Source organism: Pangasianodon hypophthalmus, chromosome 26, assembly GCF_027358585.1.
Source record: "Pangasianodon hypophthalmus isolate fPanHyp1 chromosome 26, fPanHyp1.pri, whole genome shotgun sequence".
In the NCBI taxonomy this organism is placed as follows: Eukaryota; Metazoa; Chordata; class Actinopteri; order Siluriformes; family Pangasiidae; genus Pangasianodon; species Pangasianodon hypophthalmus.
This window is the reverse complement of record NC_069735.1, coordinates 939,660-963,547: the sequence shown is the minus strand read 5'-3', so window position 1 is coordinate 963,547 and position 23,888 is coordinate 939,660. Positions and strand designations below refer to the sequence as shown.

Below are 23,888 nucleotides of genomic sequence, written 5' to 3'. Positions count from 1 at the left end.
GTTTTCTCCTAAAAGCGCGGGATTGTACACTTTTCTTCTCCTGGCAACTGCTGACGTCAGAAGATAACGGTCACGCTGCCTCGATGCGCGCGCCGGCCAGGTGCCGCGCGCTCACGGTAGCTTACGGATGATGCAGCGCGCGCACTTGCTTTTATTCAGAGACGTGGAAATAAGAGGAAAGGGGGAGAAAAGCAGCTGGTAAACCATCTCTCTCTCTCTCACACACACACCAGCACACGGACACGCGCGCACACCAGCACACGGACACGCGCGCACACACAAAGCTATCGGTCACACCCACCCGGACTCCCACAAAAAAATTCTGAAAATCTGTAAAAGAAAATGGCTTCCGGAGGTTTAGGGGAGAGCACAGTCATTCAGCTCGGCCTGATCAATGCAGAAGACAAGTATCTGACCGCGGAGGCGTTCGGCTTCAAAGTGAACGCGTGCGCCACGTCCATGCGTAAGAAGCAGGTGTGGACGCTGGAGCACGCGGACCAGGCGGGAGACTCCAGCTCGGTCCTCCTGCGCAGTCACCTGGGTCGCTACCTGTCCGCCGACAAGGACGGCAACGTGACGGCTGAGTGCGAGCGACCCTCCCCGGACTGCCGCTTCTGCGTGGTGGCGCACGCCGACGGCCGCTGGTCTCTGCGCTCCGAGGCGCACGGCCGCTACCTGGGAGGCGCCGAGGACCGCGTGCTGTGCTCCGCCACCGACGAGAAGTGGTGCGTGCACCTCGCCACGCACCCGCAGGTCAACCTGTACAGCGTGGCGCGCAAGCGTTACCTGCACGCGCACCCCGGGCGCGGCGAGCTCGCGGCGGACCGCGATGCACCCTGGGGCGTGGGCTCCGTGCTCACCCTGGTGTACCGGGAGCGCCGCTACCACCTGCAGACCGCCGGCGGCCGCTTCCTCGCGAGCACCGGCGCGCTGGTTCCTGAGCCGCGGGACGACACCGGATTCACGCTGGAGTTCCGCGCGGGCACGGTGGCGTTCCGGGACGCCGCGGGGAGATACCTGGCGCCCTCCGGCCCGAGCGGCGCGGTCAAGGCGGGGAAAAGCGTCCGCGTGGGTAAAGACGAGGCGCTCGTGCTGGAGAGAAGCCGCGGGCAGGTCGCGCTCACCGCCAGCAACGACAGGAACGTGTCCATGCGCCAGGGTGCGGCTTTTATATTCACTCATAATGAAGATCCTTCTCTCAACTTTTACACATATCTACCCTTTCATGCATAATGTCCACCTCTCTCTCTCTCTCTCGCTCCCTCTTTCTCTCTCTCTCATACTTATGACCATCATTTTAGGAAAACAGAAGCTGTAAATCACCTCCATATCATCAGACTGTTACTGTAATTTAACACAAACCATCCTTCTCTTTTCTGTTGCCACTCTCAGGGTTTCTGGTAAATATCTTTACAACCTTTATACATGAAATCCCAAATTAAAATAGACCCAAAATAGACCTATTTCCTATTTTCTTTTGTTTTAAATATATGTATAATATATATGTATGTGTGAACTCCTTACCTTTGAATAGCTAATGAAGATTTCGTGTAATTTTAAGTAATAAGAAACGTCTAAAGAATCTGGATTTAAAAAATAAATGATGCATGAAATGTATAAATATTCATAAGCATGCACTCATTAAAACTGCCAGGAATGTTCTTTCTTTTTTGTGCCAAAGTGAACTAAATCATTATTTTCCACTGTAAAGAAACATCTGGATAATGTAAACATTGTGACTGAATAATTGATTTACAAAAATATTAAAGAAACAAAGAGCTATGTGTCAAAAATTCTTTAGGGAAACAAAATTATTATATTCTTCTAGAGTGTAGGAGAGCTGTTTTTGTTTTCCCAAATGACCTTTTAGTGGAGAAAAAACTGAATAATCATTTTAATCCCTAATATTTTTGTATGATTTGGAAGGTTCTTTGTGACACTGACAATAAAAATCAGCATGCACTGGAAGGATGTTTTGGAAATGTAAGTAGGTTTATTTGTTTCTGTTGTTTGCTTTCATCTTTTAGTATTTTTAATCCTTTTTATTTCATTTTTTGCTGCAGGTATAACATTAATTTTTGTGTTTTGCAAACCAATACAACCATATATTTAAAAAAAAATATAAAAAAAAAGTTAAATTTTACTTTTTTTTTTCTTAGATAGTCACTTCTGAAAAATTATAATTTTTTTGATGACTCACCCTGTACTCATCTTGTGCTCGTCCAATTAAATGCTCTCTAGAACATCTATGCCCCGCTCCCGGGGGCGTGTCTTTGGAATGGGGCGGAGTCACACTGACTTATCAGCCTGATCATGTGTTAAGAACGCGTGTTAGTTAAGAACAGTACGTATAGAAATATACCCCAAAAGAAAGCTTATGATCTTATGATTGTGTCTGAAATCCCTGTCTGATTGGATTGTGGTGCTTTCAGGTGTAGATCTATCAGCCAATCAGGATGAAGAGTCGGATCAGGAAGTCTTCCAGATGGAGGTGGACCAGGAGACGAAGCGCTGTGCTTTCAGGGCCTGCAACGGGAAATACTGGAGTCTCACTCCGAGTGGAGCGATCCAGTGCACTGCGTCTGAAAAGTAAGCAACTAGAAATGCAGCCGAATTTAATATAACAGATAAATTAGCATATGTATACCACCGCGCTGCTGGACTCTCGACTCTGATTGGTCAGATTAACTTCCTATAATAGCAGCTATGTTTACGTTATTGTTTTGTTCACGTACAACAGACGCTCCACATAACGACTGCTTTCTGTAAGGAGACGTTTATTTCACACTGGTGGAAGGAGTCTCCAGTGTCAGTGCTTTGTAACAGTCAGGGAGATTTCCGACATCTTCAGGACAGAGGAGTTTACGCAAATTTGCGGTTTCTCGGTAACATGACAAGCTGCGTTTTTTTTTTTTAATCTTATAACTTCAAGAGAGAGAGAGAGACAAAAAAGAGAGGGAATGATGTTTATAGCTGCTATAATGTACGTAAGTGAGAACAGGAGCGAACTTGCCTTCCACAAAGAACACAACGTAAACGTAAACAGATAAAAAGTATGATGCTATTCTTAAATACATAAAAATTGTAATCATTGGCAAATTGCTGTGGTAAAAGAGAAATAAACAAACATGCTAGTATAGTAACGATAACTCCATCTTACCATCAACGAGCAATGATTATTTTCCTGTAACAGCACACCCCCGAGTGTTTTATTCCTTACATAAGCATCATGCTAATCACTGCACTCATTTATTATAGATCAGACAGCTGCTTCTTTGAGTTGGAGTGGAAAGGAGCGAAGGTCACCCTCAAGGCCAGTAACGGCAAATACTTAGCAGCTAAGAAGAACGGCCAGCTGGCAGCCTCCGTGGACTGTGCAGGTGTGTGTGTGTGTGTGTGTGGAGTGAATACACTTTGTTAACAGCAGACAAATGCTTGCAGTCCTACAATCAAGAAATCTCATTCTCTTGTTCTCTGTAACTCCTCTGTAGGATTCCAGCAATAAAAATTTAGCAACAAATAATTTGGAAGGAATTTAAAAATCGCAAGAAAAAAGGCCAACAGCATTTACGACATTTTCTCCATCCTTTCCGTAGATAACTTTCCAATAACGCTAAGCGGATAAGTGGCTACAGCATCACTGAGGACTGAGAAGTTTCACATGAGATTATGAAGGTTAACTAGCCCAATGCTTATTAACTAGTCTCGTTAGCTAATCTAAGTCAATGTATTTGTAAATGAAAACAATGTATTTTCAATTCGTTGATCAATATTTTAAACACTGATTTTAAAAGAAAAAGTTATTAAAAGTGTTTTGTTTTCTTTTCCAGTAAAAAAAAAAAGCGTTAAAAAAATTACATGGACAAATTACACACTTTGTAAAAATGCTAATCTAATTTTTCCAGAGAAAATTTGTCATTTAAAACATTATCAAATAAAAATATTCACATAATTGTTAGCAATCAGTTAGCTACCATGTTAGCTAAAGTTAACTACTTATCAACTGGCAGCACTAGAGATTTAGCTAAGCTAGCTAGCTGAGTAGTTGATCTGTCTTTAGAAGGCATTCATTAAACCTTTTCATTTAGCTACTAAACTTAGCATTGGATGTTCTTGAACGTTCTTTAAGTGTTCAGAGCGTTCCTAGAAGTATATTGTGTAAATGCAGTATGTAAAATCGCGTCACTCTGGAAGCACGGCTAGTGACCACCATGTTGTGATTGATGTTTGTGGTAACAGGTGAACAGGAGGAGTTTGTTTTGAAACTCATTAATAGGCCGTTAATAGTTCTGCGTGGGGAAGACGGCTTCATTGGTTGTCGTAAGCAAGGCACTGGAACTCTGGACTCCAACCGTTCTTCCTACGACGTCTTCCAGTTAGAGTATAACAACAATGCCTACTGTCTCCGAGGTAAGGCTTTACTTTTGTTTTTGTTTGTTTGATTGTTTCCACCATGTTGGTTTTTACTGAGTTTTGCTTTACTAGTTGTTTCAAACTGCTAATGTAAAATAAACTAGCCTAATCCAACTGTAACATGCGGTTAGAGGCAAGCTGTAAGTGCGTATATTCAGTGTGGGCAATCCAAGATTCAAGGTTTAACGCATGGATCAATACACACAAATAAGGATAATCAATACTAAAGTAACCGTAACACAGGAACTAGTCAGAAAACCAGAAAATAGTAGAAAAGACAAGAAACAACACTCGGAAATGCTAAATACACTTGGCAAGACTTCGCAAAGAAGAAAGCGAGCATGGTAAGCATAGAGACAGCGTGGTATAAATAACCAAATTAATTATGGGCTGAAACAAAGAACAGGTGCACACACTAGAGAAACAAACCAATGATAAGATGGAGGCAGAATCAAAACAAAGTACATGCTAGCAACATTTGTGATCAGAGCTTAGCGTCCACTGGCTTCAATGAGCGTGAAGGCAAATCACCACTCACTCTCTCTCTCTCTTTCTTTTAGACTCTACAGGGAAGTACTGGACGGTGGAGGCTGATGGTGTTGTCGTGAGCAGCAGCGCCACTCCGGTCTACTTCCTGTTTGAGTTCTGTGATTATAACAGAGTGGCCATTAAGACACAACAGGGCCTTTATCTGAAGGGAGACCATGCTGGGGTGCTGAAGGCTAATGCACGGGGTATTGCTAATGCTACGCTGTGGGAGTACTAAAACACACACACACACACACACACACACACCTGACTGTGAAAGTGACTTACCCTACGTTCACACTAGCAAGTGACAGCCGACTATTAATTTTCTCCCTACGTGTGTGACAGATTTCCACTTTAGTTCCTACCTGCAGTTAGTTCCTACTGCTTGATGCTCAAACACAGGGAAAAAAAAACATAGCTTCATCTTATCCTGATCTCTCAGTAAATGTTTGTAGAGAAAATAAAGAAGAAAAATAAAGCTTGGAAAGAAGTAGCAGAGTGCATGTAGCGAGTACAGCTAGCTCGCTTTGCTAATCTAAGCTAAGGGCGTTTTCACACCTGGCACGTTTGGAGCGTTTGTTTCGGAACCTGGTTTCCTTGGTTCGGTTCGTTTAGACAACATTTAGACATGAATACGGCAATCGCGCTCGGATCCGCACCAAAACACTTGGTCCGAGACCACCTGAAAGCAGTCCGACCCAACGAACCAACCCGTATAGCAATGCATGATGGGAACTGCGTTATGTAAAAAGCGTGTTTGTTTTGCCTAACGGCTCGCAACATGAATCATGGTTTAACTTGGACCTAAGATGAGGTAAAATGCCTCACTGAAATTTGGTCTAACGTTTTTTGGAACAACTTTCAAAAACGCATAAATACACTGAGGTTTACAAGGCGTTTAGCGAGCGTCTCAAGGAGATGTGCTTTAATCGCTCCGTGAAACAATGCCAAACAAAGACTAAAAAACTCAGAAGCTAGTACAAGACTGAGCATGTAATGCATTTAACATGTTTAACTAGATAGCTTTAGATATAGCTATATATAGCTACTACCATTTCTTAGCACAAGAAACGAAAAAAAAATGCTAGACAGTCCACGCCCACAAATGACAACAGTAGCGGTTGCTACACAATCATAAAAGACAAACTACAAGCAACACTTATCGCCTGCTAGTGTGAACATACGGTTACAGCCTTCTGGTGTCTTGTCATGTCAAATATTTAAGAACAAAGGACATTGATATACATTTGTAGACGCTATAAGTATACAAATATGATGCGTAATATGAATACAAAGCACAAGCAACCAAATTAGCACAGATTTAATCTCATAAAAAAAGCACACTACACACAAAAGACGAACTGCACACTAAGATATTTCTGTATAAATAACTAGCGAGGGAAAATCGTTCTTATTAGCTACACGCTGTGTACACTAAAAGCTTATTGAGCTTATATTGAACTAAATCTCTCATCGCTATCTTTTAGAAGTTTGTAAAATAGAAGCAGCATGGATCCTAGGGGTGTAACGCCACTGTGTCACTGTCTGTGTCAGTATCTGTATATCGATTCGGATTTCAACCTGAAGTGGGCGTGGCCTAAACTGAAAGCGTTTTTAAAGATGAAGCCTACAACTACGCCACTGGAAAACAATGTAAGAACCCCAGATGTAGAAATGTGAGCAGTGTCATCATGGGTTGTGAACAGTTCCTCAACCTCAGCTACATCATTCGAGTTCTTCCTCAGTTCTTATTCAGTTCCATCCCTAACGGATCCATCATCTCGGACATACTTACCTACAAACTGGAATAATGCTTTAATCAGTACCGGATCATCCGATTGGCTGCCGCTGCAGAGATTAACGCTAGCCTGACTTGTTGTAGATGACAGTAAAATGGTGTCTCTGGGCTGGAACACACTCGCTGCTCCTAAATAAAAGTGTGTGGCGGTCTGGGAAAACAACTCGCATCGTGAAATGTTGATATTTTCTAATGTATAAAGTTCTGAAAAGTGTCCAATCAGGACCGCCCCTTTCCGTTCTGAGTTCAGGTTGTTGTGTTTGTTGCGTTTTTGTTTTGTTTTCTGATTTGCTGTTGTATTTTTAGTTTGTTAATACGCTTCACACTTACGAGCAACCATTTCGTTTTTACTGTGTAAAAATCAAAGCGTGACGTTCAACTGTAGGAGAAAATCATGCTTAGCTAGCGGGTAGCTAGTAAACATGTAAATAAAAACATTTACGCACCATTTTTGTGAAATGTATTTATAGGTTGAGGAAAAAAATCATGACTAGTCTCATCGCATATTTATTCGCAGTATTAAACTTAAAGACATGGATGATATTCCAGAATAAACCCCATCTGCCATTCAGATGTTTTCAAAATCCAGGCGGAATTACGTAATTACGGAAATACCGATACGAAACGCAAACACAATGCTTTATGGGTAACAGGCAGAGATCCTCAGCCACTAAGAACTGCACTTTAACTGTTAAAAGCCGTGGATGATGTGAGCGTAAATCAGCAGCTTGTCCTTCAGAGACGAGGACTGTGTCCTGAACCAGAAACATTTTTAGCGTCAGCGGCGGCTGGTGTAATGAGGTCGTGTTTTAAATAGCAGTGCTGAGACTTCGAAAGTTCTAGAAAACACTGCTGTTCACCTGCGCTTTCCTGATGACACACAAACACACAAATGCACACACAAACACACACACAAACACACATACAAACAAACGCAGATACAAATGCACACACAAACACAAACAAACATGCACAAACACACACACAAACAAATGCAGATACAAATGCACACACACACAAACACACAAAAAACGCACACAAACGCAGTTACAAAAACACAAACACACATAAAGGCACAAACACACACAAACGCACACAAACATGCAAACACACACAAATGCAGACATAAACGCAGATACAAATGCACACACAAAGGCACAAACGCAGACACAAATGCACACAAAAACACACAAATGCACACACACAAATGCACGCCTTCATTTGTTTAACAGATACGTGAGGCACATGTAGCCTCCTAAAACAAACATTCACCCTGAACGACTTGCATATCAATTTTCTTTTTTAATAATCAACACGTGGAAAAGGTTTGTTTTATGTGTAATCAAATTCTGAGTTGCTATTTTTGGTTTAAATTGCTTTCATCGACTTGGTGGTGTAACGGTTCCCTACACTCCACACAGTGCTGCTCCGCTGGTGGGATTTGGCCCTCGCTTCAGCTCTGGCTAAAGAGAGCGATGCGGCGGCACTTTAGTGTTTTTGTTTGTCTGCTCAAACACACCAGCTTCAACTTTAACGCTAATACCGCGCTCGTCATCTCGTAAATCGCTAACTAGCCATCGTCTCTCCTACGCTGGATGATGCTCAAAGTTGTTGGAAAATGGTGCTTGAAAAAAAGGTGTTTTCGGGAGCTAAAAGCGAAACATGACTGTTAGAGATTGCGGAATTTTTTTCTAGTTTATTCAACATCATTGTAATTGCGCTAGCTATGGCAATAACAATAACGATGTGACATCATCACGACACACAACCAGCCGCTAACTTCTCACAGGAATAACGAAAAAAATCAGCACCAACCAAAACACAACTGAAATTAGCAGCAGAATCACAAATATTTCAATATTTCAATATAAACATATTTAAAGGGTTTCATAAGTGTTTAAACTTTGAGTTCATTTGCGCTGCTGTGTCTAAAAGCTTTAATAAAATCGTGTGAATGTACGTGAGGAAAAGTGATCGGTGCCTTTCTGATGTGAGAAAGTAATATAGCAATGCTCTTGGCTTTTCTGTCTTCATGCACCATTTGTAAAGTCAGAGACAAATAAAGCTCGAGTCAAACTCAAAACTAGCTCTGTGTGGCTTTTCTATCTCTCGCTAGTCAAAGATTCATTTGGAAATGTTTAGACTCAGATAAAATTCATTCAAGCTAACAAAATAAGCAGTTTTAGCAGATAAGCATGCTAACATGCAGGAAAAGTGATTAGAGATTAGCATGCTAACATGCAGGAGCGGTAATTATAAATTAGCATGCTAGCATGCAGGAACGGTAATTACAGATTAGCATGCTAACGTGAAGGAACAGTAATTAGAGATTAGCATGCTAACATGCAGGAAAAGAAATGAGAGATTAGCATGCTAACATGCAGGAACAATAACTAGAGATTAGCATGCTAGCATGCAGGAAAAGTAATCAGAGATTAGCATGCTAACATGCAGGAGCGGTAATCAGAGATTAGCATGCTAACATGCAGGAGCAGTAATCAGAGATTAGCATGCTAATGTGACTACTGGAACCATTACACTGAAACGGAACCGCCATTTTAGTGGTTTAGCTTTTAATGTCTTCAGTATGTTTTACACACTGTTCTTCCTTCTCTCTCTCTCTCTCTCTCTCTCTCTCACACACACACACACTCCTTGCTCAGATTTATGACTATAGATAAAGTGTTGCCATGGAAACAGCAAGTGCAAAGTCACCAAAGTTGTGGGTGAGAAAGTAAGGGTTTGCATAACAAAATGAGCTCACACACACACTGTACACACACACTGTACACACACACACACTGTACACTCTCTCTCTCTCTCTCACACACACACACACACACACACACACACACACACTGTACACACTCTCTCTCTCTCTCTCTCTCTCTCTCTCACACACACACACACACACACACACACACACACACTGTGCACTCTCTCTCTCTCTCTCTCTCTCACACACACACACACACACACACACACACACTTCCTCCTCACTTGCTAAGAGGTCGCCTTGATAATACAGGGCAGGGTGTAACTTGAGAACCCTGCAGAACATGACAATTCGAGGTCATGCATTTTCTCTGCAGTGAACGAACACACACACACACACACACACACCAGAGGGAAGGCTTGGCAAGAGGTACTAATGTCTAGCAGATGTGCATAAGAGTTAACTATAATGCAACCTCTCTCTCTCTCTCTCTCTCTCTCTCACACACACACACACAAAGAAACATATAGTGACTTCATCACATTAGTATGTCTCTCTCTCTCTCTCTCTCTCTCTCTCTCTCTCTCCAGAGTCTCCAGATTCTAATTCATTTCCACTAAGAGGACATTTGCAGAGTCATCCTCATCCTTACTGCCCACACACACACACACACACACACACACACACACACACACAGAGAGAGAGAGAGAGAGAGAGAGAGAGAGAGAGCAAGAGTCATTACTAGTGTTTCTTTTTGACTGTATTGTTGAATGTATATTTGTTTCTATTTATTTATTTATGTCTGTAGTTATTTTCTAATTTGTTCCCAAAGTCTGTATCCAAACTTCAGCAACATAAATGTTCATATCACCAATAAAGCAACCTGCTGACTGTGACTAGAGAGAGAGAGAGAGAGAGAGACAGAAAGAGACAGAGAGAGAGATTAATGTATATGATGTTGCATATAGTTATTAATTTGGCTACATATTTATTTGCCATCTGTTTATTTATGGTATTTTTATTACTATTTTTCACTTTGTTTTTTTCAATTCCTGGTTCTCTTGCTCTGTTGTATGTTGCTTTGGCAGTACAGATATATTTTGTCATGCCAATAAAGCACACTGAACTGAGAGAGAGAGAGAGAGAGAGAGAGAGAGAGAGAGAGAGAGAGAGAGAGAGAGAGAGAGATTTTGGAGGAATTTGGTCACGTGCTGCCACCTAGTGGCTAAATCCAGATTGACTCATTCAGAGTCGCAGTTTGTGATGAATCGGTTCCTTGAATCGGATCTTTCAGGTGAACGTCGAGAGCCGACTCAAAGATTTCATGTGTTTGATCTGATTTATTTATTTATTTGTTTATTGAAATTACTGTTGCAATAATTTAGAGTGAAATACACAGGAACACCTACAGTGAAGCTTTATTCACTGTTTACTTTTCATTAAGATTGTGCAAAAAGTTCATTTTAAACATTTTTACAAACCAAAAACAGTGAAATGAATTTTAATGTTTTGTATTTTAAAAAAAAGTAGTAATAAAACAAAAACAAACAAAAAAAAAACACTAAACTAAAAGAAAACACTAAGCACACTAATTCCACACTACAAGACAAAGAGGGTCAAAGATGAAATAAAATTACATCAAAAAATAATTTAATAAATAATTTAATTATATAATTAAATAATTATAATGAAAAAATAATTTCAGTTAAAGTTGAAAAAAGAGGGAAAGGGATGTGTAATTTAATTTTCTTATAGTTAAAGAGGCTTACAGCTATTTTTACCTTTTTATTAACAATAGTAAATGTATAAAACACAAGTTAATTACAAAAAAAAACAAAAACAAAATACAAATTTTGTTCATTAAAGGATGTAAACTGATTGTTTAAAAAACGCTGAGTGTCTTTCCATGATGTCATCTTGTTGCTCCTGTTCAGAAAGTTCACAGGAGCCGTAGATGACGATGGAAAACACGATGATTCACGATTTCTTTTGTTAAACATTGAAATTATAAGCTGATGTCCAAACTGGCAAATAAACACAATGAACTGTTTGATAGATTTAAATGTAGTGTGTGAATCTGAGTGGACTGTTGAACGCTGGTGTAGGAGTGTGTAATAACAGATACGGTTTTATTTCTACTTTTCCTCACGGCGTCGTGATTCCGTCACTTCCAGCGATTAATCCTGAGGAGCTGCACGTAGGCCAGCGTCATACACACCACCACGATGCCCAGCAAAGCCACGTGATTCTGCCAGAACCCCCAAGTGCTGTAGTCGATTCTCTGAGCCTCCAGATACATCTCTCCTGTTAATCTTCAGCAACGAAGAATGCACGCAATTCAATACAATTCATCACAGCATTTAATTTACACTGCTACGTATGTAGAGTTCGCCGGGGACAGTGTGCTCGTGTATGCGGAAGACGGCGGATAGCTCTTTGCTGCGAGTGTGTTACACTGATGCAGCATGTTAGTGTAGCATTGGGTGAACTCGCTAGTGGGGCAGAAGTGATAAAATGATCACGTTTTGAGAAAAATAGGAGCAGTTTGTCATCTTTAGTGCCTTCTGCTACCTAAAAGTCTTCACCTTCCTCTCAACAAACTCCGCCTCCTCTGTTAAAACTGTCAGTGCATCCTAAAACCCTGAGTGATGCCTGCTGGATTCTACGATCCTCATCCTTCAGGCCGTGACCCTGAAATCAGACGAAGTCCTACATCTTTAGGGACGTACCAATTCTTAAAAGGGCTCATAGGAATTAAGAAACGAGGAAAGAAGAACCGAATATTCCGGTGTGTTCAGTACGGAAATCTTTTTTGTTTGATGTTTGGAGATTTTTTGGAGTATCTTTGAGCTACTATGATTTTAACAGGTTTAAAAATACAGTGAAAAATGACATCTTTAAGGTGAAGCGATGACTCGCTCGAGCAGTGATAGGTTTTTTGCACATCTTTGGTTAGAATTCCTACGAATATTTGCTTGGGATTGATTTTAAGGCAGTACGTACCTGGAGCCGTTGTTGTAAAACACCTGTCCTGTCATTTCATTGATGCTTATCGCCTGGAAACACAGAATACAATCATAATACTGCATTATGTTCTTCATAGCAAACGGAAATAACTGCGTTTCTTGCAGGAAAATGCACATATGGAAAACAAAAACATGGTGGAGTTACAGTTACCATCACCACAAAGTTGATTATTTTCCAATAACAGCACATCCTGAAGTGTTTTATTCCTCTTACACCATTTTTTCCTCTTACATACATTTATTTATGTATGAAATATCATACTTTTTTCTAGTTTTTCTAGCGTTTCTAGTTGCATTTGATGTTAGTTCCTGTTATCACTTATGTTACTTAAAGTTACAGCTTTACCTCTGGTGGTTACAAGGCACTGACACTGGAGACTCCTTCCAAAAATGCTAGGAGATATTTGATATATATATATATATATATATATACACTATATTACCAAAAGTATTCGGTCACCTGCCTTGACTCACATATGAACTTAAGTGCCATCCCATTCCTAACCCATAGGGTTCAATATGATGTCGGTACACCTTTTGCAGCTATTACAGCTTCAACTCTTCTGGGAAGGCTGTCCACAAGGTTGAGGAGTGTGTTTATAGGAATTTTTGACCATTCTTCCAAAAGCGCATTGGTGAGGTCACACACTGATGTTGGTCGAGAAGGCCTGGCTCTCAGTCTCTGCTCTAATTCATCCCAAACGTGTTCTATCGGGTTCAGGTCAGGACTCTGTGCAGGCCAGTCAAGTTCCTCCACACCAGACTCTGTCATCCATGTCTTTATGGACCTTGCTTTGTGCACTGTTCCCACAAGGTTGGGAGCATGGAATTGTCCAAAATGTTTTGGTATCCTGAAGCATTCAAAGTTCCTTTCACTGGAACTAAGGGGCCAAGCCCAACTCCTGAAAAACAACCCCACACCATAATTCCTCCTCCACCAAATTTCACACTCGGCACAATGCAGTCCGAAATGTACCGTTCTCCTGGCAACCTCCAAACCCAGACTCGTCCATCAGATTGCCAGGTGGAAAAGCGTGATTCATCACTCCAGAGAACGCGTCTCCACTGCTCTAGAGTCCAGTGGCGGAGTGCTTTACACCACTGCATCCGACGCTTTGCATTGCACTTGGTGATGTGTGGCTTGGATGCAGCTGCTCGGCCATGGAAACCCATTCCATGAAGCTCTCTGCGTACTGTACTTGGGCTAATCTGAAGGTCACATGAAGTTTGGAGCTCTGTAGCAATTGACTGTGAAGAAAGTCGACGACCTCTTTGCACTATGCGCTTCAGCATCCGCTGACCCCTCTCCGTCAGTTTACGTGGCCTACCACTTCGTGGCTGAGTTGCTGTTGTTCCCAAACTCTTCCATTTTGTTATGATAAAGCTGACAGCTGACTGTGGAATATTTAGGAGCGAGGAAATTTCACGACTGGATTTGTCGCACAGGTGGCATCCTATGACAGTTCCACGCTGGAATTCACTGAGCTCCTGAGAGCGGCCCATTCTTTCACAAATGTTTGTAAAAACAGTCTGCATGCCTAAGTGCTTGATTTTATACACCTGTGGCCAGGCCAAGTGATTAGGACACCTGATTCTGATCATTTGGATGGGGGACCGAATACTTTTGGTAATATAGTGTATATATAATGGGATATTTGATCATTTCATTACCTGAAATATTGAATGTCACCAAGATTGCTGAATAATATAGACACTTTGGTAAACGTTGCAGTGCCGCATTTTAATGAAATTTTAGAAGTATTTTTAGAAGCGTAGTTACACTTCGGTTAACTACAGCACAGCCACTCAGTTTGTATTTGTGGCTTTATGTGTGTGTGTTCTTGGCACAGCTATCGTGCCATTTTTATGACTGAAAATGTATGAAAGTGTCTGACTTTCTCATCCCTCTTTCCTTACGTTCAGTCCGTATCGGAAGATGCTGATCCACTTGAGCCAGGACAGCCAGCTCAGCATGGCGTTCAGATTCACCAGGAAGCCGCCGAACACCTGTCATTTTATACCAGAAAGATGGGTATCTTATAATAATAATAAATCTTATAATAAGTATAATATAAAAGCCGAAGCTGTGGGATGAAAACGCTGACCATCATGAAGACGAAGGGCAGCGCGATGAGAACGTTGGCCATGGCGAAGGAGTTCACGCTGGCACTGACCAGGAAAGCCAGACTGACCGCCGCCAGATTCACCAGAGACAGGGTCAGTGAGAAGCACAGAAACGCCACGAACGCTGGCTTTAGCCCTGAACACACACACACACACACACACACACACACACACGCTATACCATCCTTATAAGGACTTTACATTGCAGTTAATTAATGCCTGAACATAGAAATTTAACACTAATCTTAACCTCAGTAGTGAAAACAGAACTCTTTTTCATTTATTTATTTATTTATTTAAAAAGCAGGTGTTTTTTTTTTCGTAGGGACTCGCCAAAGATGTCCCCACATCATCCCTGATGTTCATCTGAGATATTTTCCCTTTTATAAGTATACAGTACTATATATAATAAAACCTGCTATGAAGTATGGAAATAATTTCATTTTGTAATTTAATATAATATATCTATGTAATGTAAAATGGTAGCCTGCAGATAAAATAAATAATTTAAAAAAATGTAATTAAACAATTAAATCCATGTAGCAAATTTTCAGTAGAAAGTACAAAGAAATAAAATAAAATATTACATAAATAAATAAATGTTATTAGAATAAATTATTATGTATCTTTTACTCACCCATCATGTAGTATGCGATGGCAGAGAAAACAAGGATAGGTATCATGCGGTTTGGTATTAAATCTACAAACACTTTGGACAGGAAGTACACCGAGGTTCGGTAATAGCCGCTCGAGTTCTCATGCCTGAGAATCACACACACACACACACACACACACACACACACACACACACACACACACACACACACACCACTTACTGGGAGCTAATGTGGTGAAAATTACCAAATTCAGTCATTAAAATGTCACACACTCACACAAACAGCGCTCTCTCGTTAATGAAGATCTCCACTGCTGACAGGTTTCCAAACACCATGTTGATGATGAGGAAGAAGAACGCTCCGGTTCTGAAATCAACACACACACACACACACACACACACACACACGGTTACACTACACTGCCAAATGCTCTCACGATATTCACAATGCCCATGTTTTCTTACTGCTATGATTGACTGATACGTAAGGAACGAACTAACACACTTGGGGGTGTGCTGTTACCAGCCAATAACAGCACGTCCTGAAGTGTTTTATTCCTCTTACACCGCAGCGAATTTGCCAATTACAATTACAACGTTAGTATTTATTAAAGAAAGAAACATCATACTTTTTATCCATTTATAGTTGCATTTGCATCTGACCAATCAGAATGGAGAAGTGAAAAATGCTATGTTGCATCCTGTTACTCGAAATGAAGAAATGCATGAACCGTGAAATATATTTATGCTATTATTTATTATTTATCTATATATTTATTTATTTATTGTCATGTTACACTGTCTATCTATCTATCTATCTATCTATCTACTGATTGACTTATTTATTTATTTATAGTCAGAAATATTCCTCCATAGCTTTGTGGTTGACTTGAAGGACCAACAGGTGATTTGTCATGGATTAATGGATGGATGGGATTAGATAAGATTAGACGGAAAGGATGGAAGGATGGACGGATGGACGGATGGAGGGATGGAGAGAAGGATGGGCGTATACCTGTTCTGCAGGGCTTCAGGTAGCGTGTGAGGCAACTGAAAGTAAATGAGTCCCACCATCACTCCAAACAGGATGTTCAGCGCCATCTGCGCATAAGAGGTCTGCGGATTCCTCAACAAGTTCAGCGCCGTCCTCTGGGACACGACGTGTAACTGAACACACACACACACACACACACACACACAGGAGATAATTCATTTATAGATTTATCACCTCGGACACACCTGTTTTTTTTTGATAACTCCAGTTCAACATGTGGTCATTTCAGATAAAGGAAAGGATCAGTTAATGATTCACTAATGAATCCCCAACACACACACACACACACACACACACACACCTGATAGAAGAACGGTGTTACATAAGATGGTGATGATCGTTTCGCTGTGATATTACAATCAGACGGGACTGTGATTTGCTTCAGCTCCTCTGTGAGCGCAGCATAATCCTGAGAATCTCTATAAAGCTCCGCCAGGGATTTATCTATTGGGAAAAACACACACACACACACACACACAGCGGAAAGTGTGGAAATGTTCTGAAACATCTTTCTAAGATAGAAGTTGCATATAATAGTGTCCCGAAACATTCACGAGTCATACGGTAAAGAAAGCAGCTAAGACTACTTCGTTAATCGAAAATATTTCAGACTAGATAAAGCCAACTGTAAGCTGGGAAAAGTCGTATTTTTTTTTTAGAAATGTTCTTTTGCTTTGATGGAACGTTGAACTGAAATCATTCCTTCTGCAGTTATTTCTGTCATCCTTTAAAATGAAATAAAATAGAAATAAAACCTGCGCTCTGCGGCAGAGTGAGTTGTGACCGGCGCTGTGTGTGAGAGCCCTTTCAGAGCCGCGTATTGCGCATCACTATCCAATCCCTCTCAGCTAGTTTAGCTAGTTAACTCAGCTAGTTAACCTCCCAGACACTGCTCTAAACATCGCATCCTCTTTCCATCATTACCCTAAAGAGGTTCAGAACAATGTCACGAAATTGCTTTTGTTTTAACTACGAAAAAGACGACAAAGTCGAATACTTTTTTTGAATGCGTAAAAATGAACCCCCTAGTCTAAAATAAATTTGTGAATTTTTCTCATGATTTTTAGCTTAGCAGATTAATTAGATGAAATTCTACTTAGAGCTAATAATTTACCTGTTGGCACTGCAGGCGAAAGTTCCCCATTTGTGATGTCCAGGAAGAAATCTGCAGGATTGTTGAAAGCCTCGCACTCATAACCTTATCGTTAAAAAAACACACAATAAATCATACCTTGTAGAAACATTACAGCGAGTCTGTGTTTGTTTCCGTGTGTGTGTGTAAATGACCTTTACCCAAGTCATTAAAGTACTGAATGCCATCATTAGCAGGACCGGCGTAGACACACTCTCCTTTGTGGAGCAGAGTCAGGTGGTCGAAGAGTCTGAAGATGGAGTAACGCGGCTGGTGGATGGAGAATATAATGGTCTTGCCACTTCGGGACAGTCTGGGAGAAAGCGAGAGAAACACGACATGCTAGTATGTGATAAGCTCAAGACGTTTTTCCGTGGCCGATGTTGTGGTACCTGTGCAGAAGAGCTATGATGCTGTTGGCCGTGTTGGAGTCGAGTCCAGTAGTCGGCTCGTCTAGGAAAAGGAGCGACGGAGAAGTGATGAGCTCCATTCCTATGCTACAACGCTTCCTCTCTCCACCAGACACGCCTCTCAGAAACTCGGTACCGATCTAACAACAAGAGAAGGAAAAAGTGCACTAAACAGAAACACACTACATTATGGATGACAGTGTGCAGATTTTACCTTGGTGTCAGCGCAGTCCTCAAGTCCCAGCTCACTGATAACGCTCGTCACTTTCTTTTGTTTGTCAGAAGTGGAGTATTGATGGCGTGGCAAGCGCAAGTGTCCGGAGAACATGAGGTTCTCTCGGACGGACAGGGTGCCCATCAGAATGTCGTCCTAATACATAAGGAGATATCGATATCAGTTATTTTTACTGTTTGTTCAAACTCTTTCATTGATATTTCCCCTCATTTCTCACTTTGGTTAACAGTTTCCTACATTACCCATAATCCTGTTCTGGTAGTGCTGCAGAGGGTTTTAACCCTCATCTTCATCTCTGCCTAATGAGAGCGATGCAGCGGCGCTTTAGTCCTTTAGGCTGTCTAGCTCTCTCACATCCTGTGAGATCTGAACACTCTGCTCGAGCAGATCAGCTTCCAAAGCTTTAACTCTCACGCTAATACCGGCATGCTCGTCATCTTGTACGTTGCTATCTCGCCGTCGTATAGCTGCAATGCATCCTGGGACTTTAAGTACAGCATTTGCGTTAACATCTCCGCTACTTCTATGCTGGGTTTCTTATTAATATGATGCTGGAAGTTTTTTTTTTAAATAAATCTAACCCTAACTTCACTTTTCAGTTTGTTGATTTCTCTTCTCCTATGAAACTCCCCTGTAACTGCGCTAGCAATAACAATAACGGTAACAACGTCGTCCTGTGACATCAGAACAACACACAACCGCAAACGTCTCACAGGAATAACGACAATACAGCACCAATCAACCGATTAGCACCAGAATCACTAAACACGTCACATATTTCAGTATGGACATATTTACTGTTTCTCAGGGTGGAGTTTAACTTTAACTTTCCGGAGTTTATCATAATGATGTAGAAATACAATTTCTTCTCTTTCTTCTAGCGTGTTTGTTCTTTAAAAAGCAGGTTTTTAGAATCTCATAACGTGTTCTAAGGGATGTGCTGCACCTTCAATATTGCCAGCAATCAATCAAGTGACTAAAGTTTATTTGAAAGATCTCGCTCACCTGAACAACATAAGCTGAGGTGAGACGCAGTTCAGAAGTGACAACCTTGTTATCGACCAAGATCTGACCCGACCGTAAGCCACGAGGATCCTTCCTGCCAGCGATCATGTCCAAAAGTCTGCACACACACACACACACACACACACACACACACACCCTGATGTGTATTTTACTCGTATGGTCTGTTTGTGTCAAAAAAGTTCTACGAAAAGTACAACAAATGAATGAATAGAATGAATTCTCAGTTGCTGTATTTTAAATTACAGTGTCATGAATACGTATAACCAGTTGAACTTTTCCACCTTTTGTAGTGTTACAAGCTTGGAACTGAAACTGAAATGGACTTCATTGGGATAAAAATATATAGTATATCCCTTAATAATGATGTGGGGGAAAATCAGTATAGTTTGCTAAACTATTTGCAAATAAAAAGCATAAAAGTTGCGAGTGCATAATTATTCATCCACATTGCTTTCAAAGACGTGTTGGAGACTTAGCAAAAAGGTTTTCTGGATTGATGAGAGTAAAATTTTCTAAAAATTTTGGCCTTGGTGTAAAGCAATACGTTTGGCAGAAACCCAATTCTGGGAAGCATGGTGGCGGTAGCATCATATTCAGCGTGACCCTTGGCCTCCAGGGTTTTTTCTCTGATAAATCCCTTCTTTACCTGGTCACTGACTTTTGATGGACGGCTTTCTTGGTTGTTCCGTATTCCTTCCATTTTTAAATTATGGAATTAATGTGTGATGTTTGATGTTCAAAATTTGGGATATTTTATTTTATGACCAAACCCTGACAGGTTTCCAGAACTTTATTTTGATTGCTCCTTGGTCTTTCTGATGCTGTTTGTTACAAACTTTGGGTTCTTCTAAGAACAAGTGTATTTATATTGAGATCACTGAATACTGACCCCCTTAAACTTAAGTATTATGGGATATTTTGCGTAGATTCATAAAATAAAATTGCTTTCAGTTCCCAGTTGTAACACTACAAAATGTTGAACAGTTCAAAGGGGGTCAATACTTATGCACAGCACTGTAAATTTTACATTACAGAAAGTACGTCTAAGTAGCTTTTGGCCAAATAAATTTTCCCTGCGAATAGGACAAACCCTAAACATGAGAAGGGAGTTTTGTGTGTGTATTTCCATCAGTATTGTTTATACAGTATCTAATAGATATTAGGACACAATATATTAGATATTTTTAAATAAATTTCGATTGTAACTGCTATTGATTTAAAATCTTTATCATGCCCTACCAAGTACTGAGCATAACATTGATGTTGAGTTTGAAAGAACTTTAAACTTACGAGGTTTTGCCACTTCCTGTTGCCCCCATGATCGCATTCAGTCCTGTCTTCATGATGCCACTAAAATAAGCAATAACAAAACAAACACATTGAGGCTGATAGTCAAGAATTATTGGTTATGCAGAACCAAAAGGACAATAATTATGACATAAATCCACATGGATATAAACGGAGGCATTGGTATTGCTGTGATTGACCAGCAGGTTGTGAGTTCAAGTTCCACATGCTCTTCTCAGCTTCTCAGTATGCTTGCGATGCATTTTACTTCACATGTACATTGTTTTGAGTCTGTAAAATGAATACATTGTAAATGAGCAAAAATGAACAAATTTTAATGACCTTCACAAAGCTAGGTGTGTGTGTAATCGAAATATGAAGTGCCATTTAACACCAGAGAATGAGCCGGTAATGAGTGATTGTTTACACCTGTGTGCGGCTCGCTGCAGACTATTTATCTGATTTTTCCTCTTTCCGTAGGCTGCCAGGCATCTTTTTTTCTTTTTTACTTGTTTGTATGTGACAACAAGAAAGAGAATAATCAACTGAAGACAGCTGTTCTCTCTTGAGACCCCTGCCTCCAGCGTCCTCAGCTGTATCCAACCTACCACGCTTTTCACACGTACTGGAAAAGTAAGCATACACGTATACATAATTTAATTATGCTTTGTTTGTTTTTTTTCATTATTTGAACTCATTTGAGCATGGAACTGGAAGTGGGTGTGGTCTAGACTGGAATTTCACCTTCAGAACTTGTGCACTTCCTCTCAAGTTCATCATCTATCTCAACCTGAAGCCATGTGGAATTTTCTGTAAGGCTTTCTATCTAATGCGACTGAGTAAGATAAGATAAGATAAGATAAGATAAGATAAGATAAGATAAGATAAGATAAACTTTATTAAGTTAGGGAACTATCCTTCAAAACCATGATGTCTTTCCCAAATTGGAGCGAGAGAGAATTTTTGTTTAGAATTGACAAAAATTTCTACCTATAAATATTGTCTCAGATTTAGTTTTGGGGTTTTTTATATTCCAGAAAGATCAGAACAGTTCGCTGGACTTTCTGTCAGAATCTTCTACGAAGCTCGGACGCACTTAATGCTGCTGTGAGTCAAAAAAGAAGTCTTTTAAGCAGCATTTCATTAGAATAACTGTATGATTTTTCATGAAGATTTTCTTTTAATAATGATAGAGAACATTCTTTTAAAAATGAGAAAAAAAAAAAAAACGTGCAATGAATGTACATGGTAATACAGTTTAAAATGATTTTTTGGAGACCCCAGCAGAGATGTGCAGCCCTGTACACAGTGTGTGTCTGCGGAAAGTTTATGAAGAATAAAAGTATATTTCATTCGTCATTTTTTTAGGCCAGTTTATACAGAAATATATTAGATAGATGGTTTTACATAAGCGCACAGAAAAGCAGTGTTAAAGTTGGGCTACTGGAGCAAACCACTGATGATAGACCAGAAAAAAAAGCATCCTGTAAGCTTCATACTTGCGCTGTTAGCACTGACCTGACATTTTTCAGGATCTCTCTCTCAGGTGCTCTCTTCCGACACGGCCCCCGGGACTCTCTCACAACGTAAGTGATGTTCTGGAAGGACAAAATCGGTCCCGGGACGTTCACACTTACTTTCTCGCCATTACGCTCTCCCAGAGGTGACAGATCCATCGCGGCAAAATGAGAGAACAGAGAAACAGAGAATGTCGAGAGAAAGAGGACAGTCGGTGAGGGTTCCAGTCAGTTTGATCCAAGCAATCAAATCAGATATCAGCAAAGCCCATGACCGCTGTGTGAACTGGTCAAAGTCCTTCTAAGGTTACGCTCGTGTGTGTGTGTGTGTGTGTTACATCACATGTTACTTTACATACTGTTTCATAACAATGTATAATATAAAGAAGTCAAGCAGAAGGTGATAAAGCCTGAACTTTGTAATAATGACCCGAAACAGAAGGTCAGGGCGGTGCGATGAAGCCGAGTTTCTGTTACCTTTATTCTGAAGTTTTCCAAAGTTTGATTATTTTCCAATAACAGCACATTCCCAAGTTCTCTACGTATATTCCTCTTATAGCGCAGCAGTTTGCCAACAATTACATTTTGTTTATTTATAATTGAACCACGGTGCTGTTGGATTCTGAATTCATTTTTGGTCAGAAGGTGTTGATTAATTATCTATAACAGCAGCTTCTGGCTATTATTGTTATCGTTTCTATAGTAACAGCTCATTCACAGGGACTTGTATGGCAGACGCTCCACATAAAACGTGTGTCATTGTTTAAAGTAAGGAGATGTTTATTCCGCATTTGTGGAAGGAGTCTCCAGTGTCAGTGCTTTGTAGCAGTCAGAGGTAAAGCTGTAACTTTAAGTTTTCCGACATTTTCAGGACAGAGGAGTTTACGATTCTTTACGGTTTCTCAGTAACATGATGTAACAAGCTGCATATTTTTAGAGACTGGTGAGGGAACAAGTGTTTATAGCTGCTATAACATAAGCGAGAACAGGAACGACCTTGTTTCACGGGTGTGCGGTTATAGAAAAATAAACAACACGTTCTCACCAACAGCGGAGTCGAATACGCACGTACAGAGTAAATGACTAATTGTGTTTGATAAACTTTAGAATAGAAACTCAGATTTGGACTGGGAAGGTGTTTGTGAGTCGTGGATTGGTGTCAGATGTTGGTGTAAATTCAGTGGTAGCATGTTGTGTTATTGTTTGTGAGCTCCTTAGTCTTAATCTCTCTTGCTTTTAGTGAGAATGAGAAGCTGAGGAAGTTGGGGTTTTAGCTCCCTCGGCTGGTGGGTGAAAATATTACTCATAGATATTACACCACTTCTGCGTCCAGTGTGTCCTAACAGGCAGAACAGTGCAATAATACAGAATGTGGAATAACTAAAAATCGTATATGTGCAATAACCTGCGTATGTGCAGCAGGGGTACGTGGGGAGGGCAGAATGGAGGTGCGTTATATGTGGTGTATTATGTTGAGTGGTACTTGTGGGTGGTTGGGAGGGAATGTGGGGAGGGTCGGATGTATGTGCTGTTTGTGAGTGCACTTGGAGATGCCACTACAATTTTGTTATCCTCGACAGTGACAGTAAACGTTCAACCTTCCCACCTCGCTCCCAGTGTTTCCCGGGATAGACTCCGGATCCACAGCGACCCTGACCAGGATAAAGCACTTACTGAAGATGAAGGTGAATGATTTGTATCTGACAGTATGGATGCACACATCGATAGTGAAGTATCAGCACTTTCTATCCTCATGTTTCCATCTGAAAATCGATCCTAACATCAGACAAAAGATTGACTTTTGTTTTGCTATCCTTGTGAGGACGACACCAAAGTCTAGCCTTAACCTTAATCTCAGTAACAAAAAGGAGCCATTTTGGATCCTTTATTATTATTATTATTATTATTATTATTATTATTATAAATAAAACATGCATTTTTTTTGTTTTAAAAAAGGCCCCAAAAGGGTAAAACTGTCAGATATTCCAACATTTGGTATCCAT

The 23,888-nt window shown here is 40.6% G+C and overlaps 2 protein-coding genes across 2 annotated transcripts; one reads left to right on the top strand and one right to left on the bottom strand.

The window, feature by feature from the left end:
- Window positions 1-82: 82 nt before the first annotated feature.
- On the top strand, window positions 83-8,828 carry fscn1b (fascin actin-bundling protein 1b). The gene is made up of 5 exons (XM_026928831.3): window positions 83-1,159; window positions 2,433-2,589; window positions 3,259-3,380; window positions 4,240-4,410; window positions 4,974-8,828. The coding sequence occupies exons 1-5, from the start codon at window positions 343-345 to the stop codon at window positions 5,177-5,179; spliced, it is 1,473 nt and encodes a 490-aa protein (XP_026784632.2). The 5' UTR covers window positions 83-342; the 3' UTR covers window positions 5,180-8,828.
- Window positions 8,829-11,031: 2,203 nt separating this feature from the next.
- On the bottom strand, window positions 11,032-22,117 carry abcg2b (ATP-binding cassette, sub-family G (WHITE), member 2b). Its single transcript, XM_053229739.1, has 15 exons — window positions 21,887-22,117; window positions 20,372-20,431; window positions 19,061-19,178; window positions 18,035-18,190; window positions 17,803-17,960; window positions 17,572-17,723; window positions 17,393-17,476; window positions 16,580-16,722; window positions 16,240-16,391; window positions 15,502-15,591; window positions 15,246-15,370; window positions 14,590-14,744; window positions 14,402-14,491; window positions 12,462-12,514; window positions 11,032-11,770 (listed from the first exon to the last, which is right to left on the bottom strand). Exons 1-15 carry the CDS (start codon window positions 22,042-22,044, stop codon window positions 11,623-11,625), a joined length of 1,842 nt encoding a protein of 613 aa, XP_053085714.1. The 5' UTR covers window positions 22,045-22,117; the 3' UTR covers window positions 11,032-11,622.
- Between the last annotated feature and the right edge of the window lie 1,771 nt (window positions 22,118-23,888).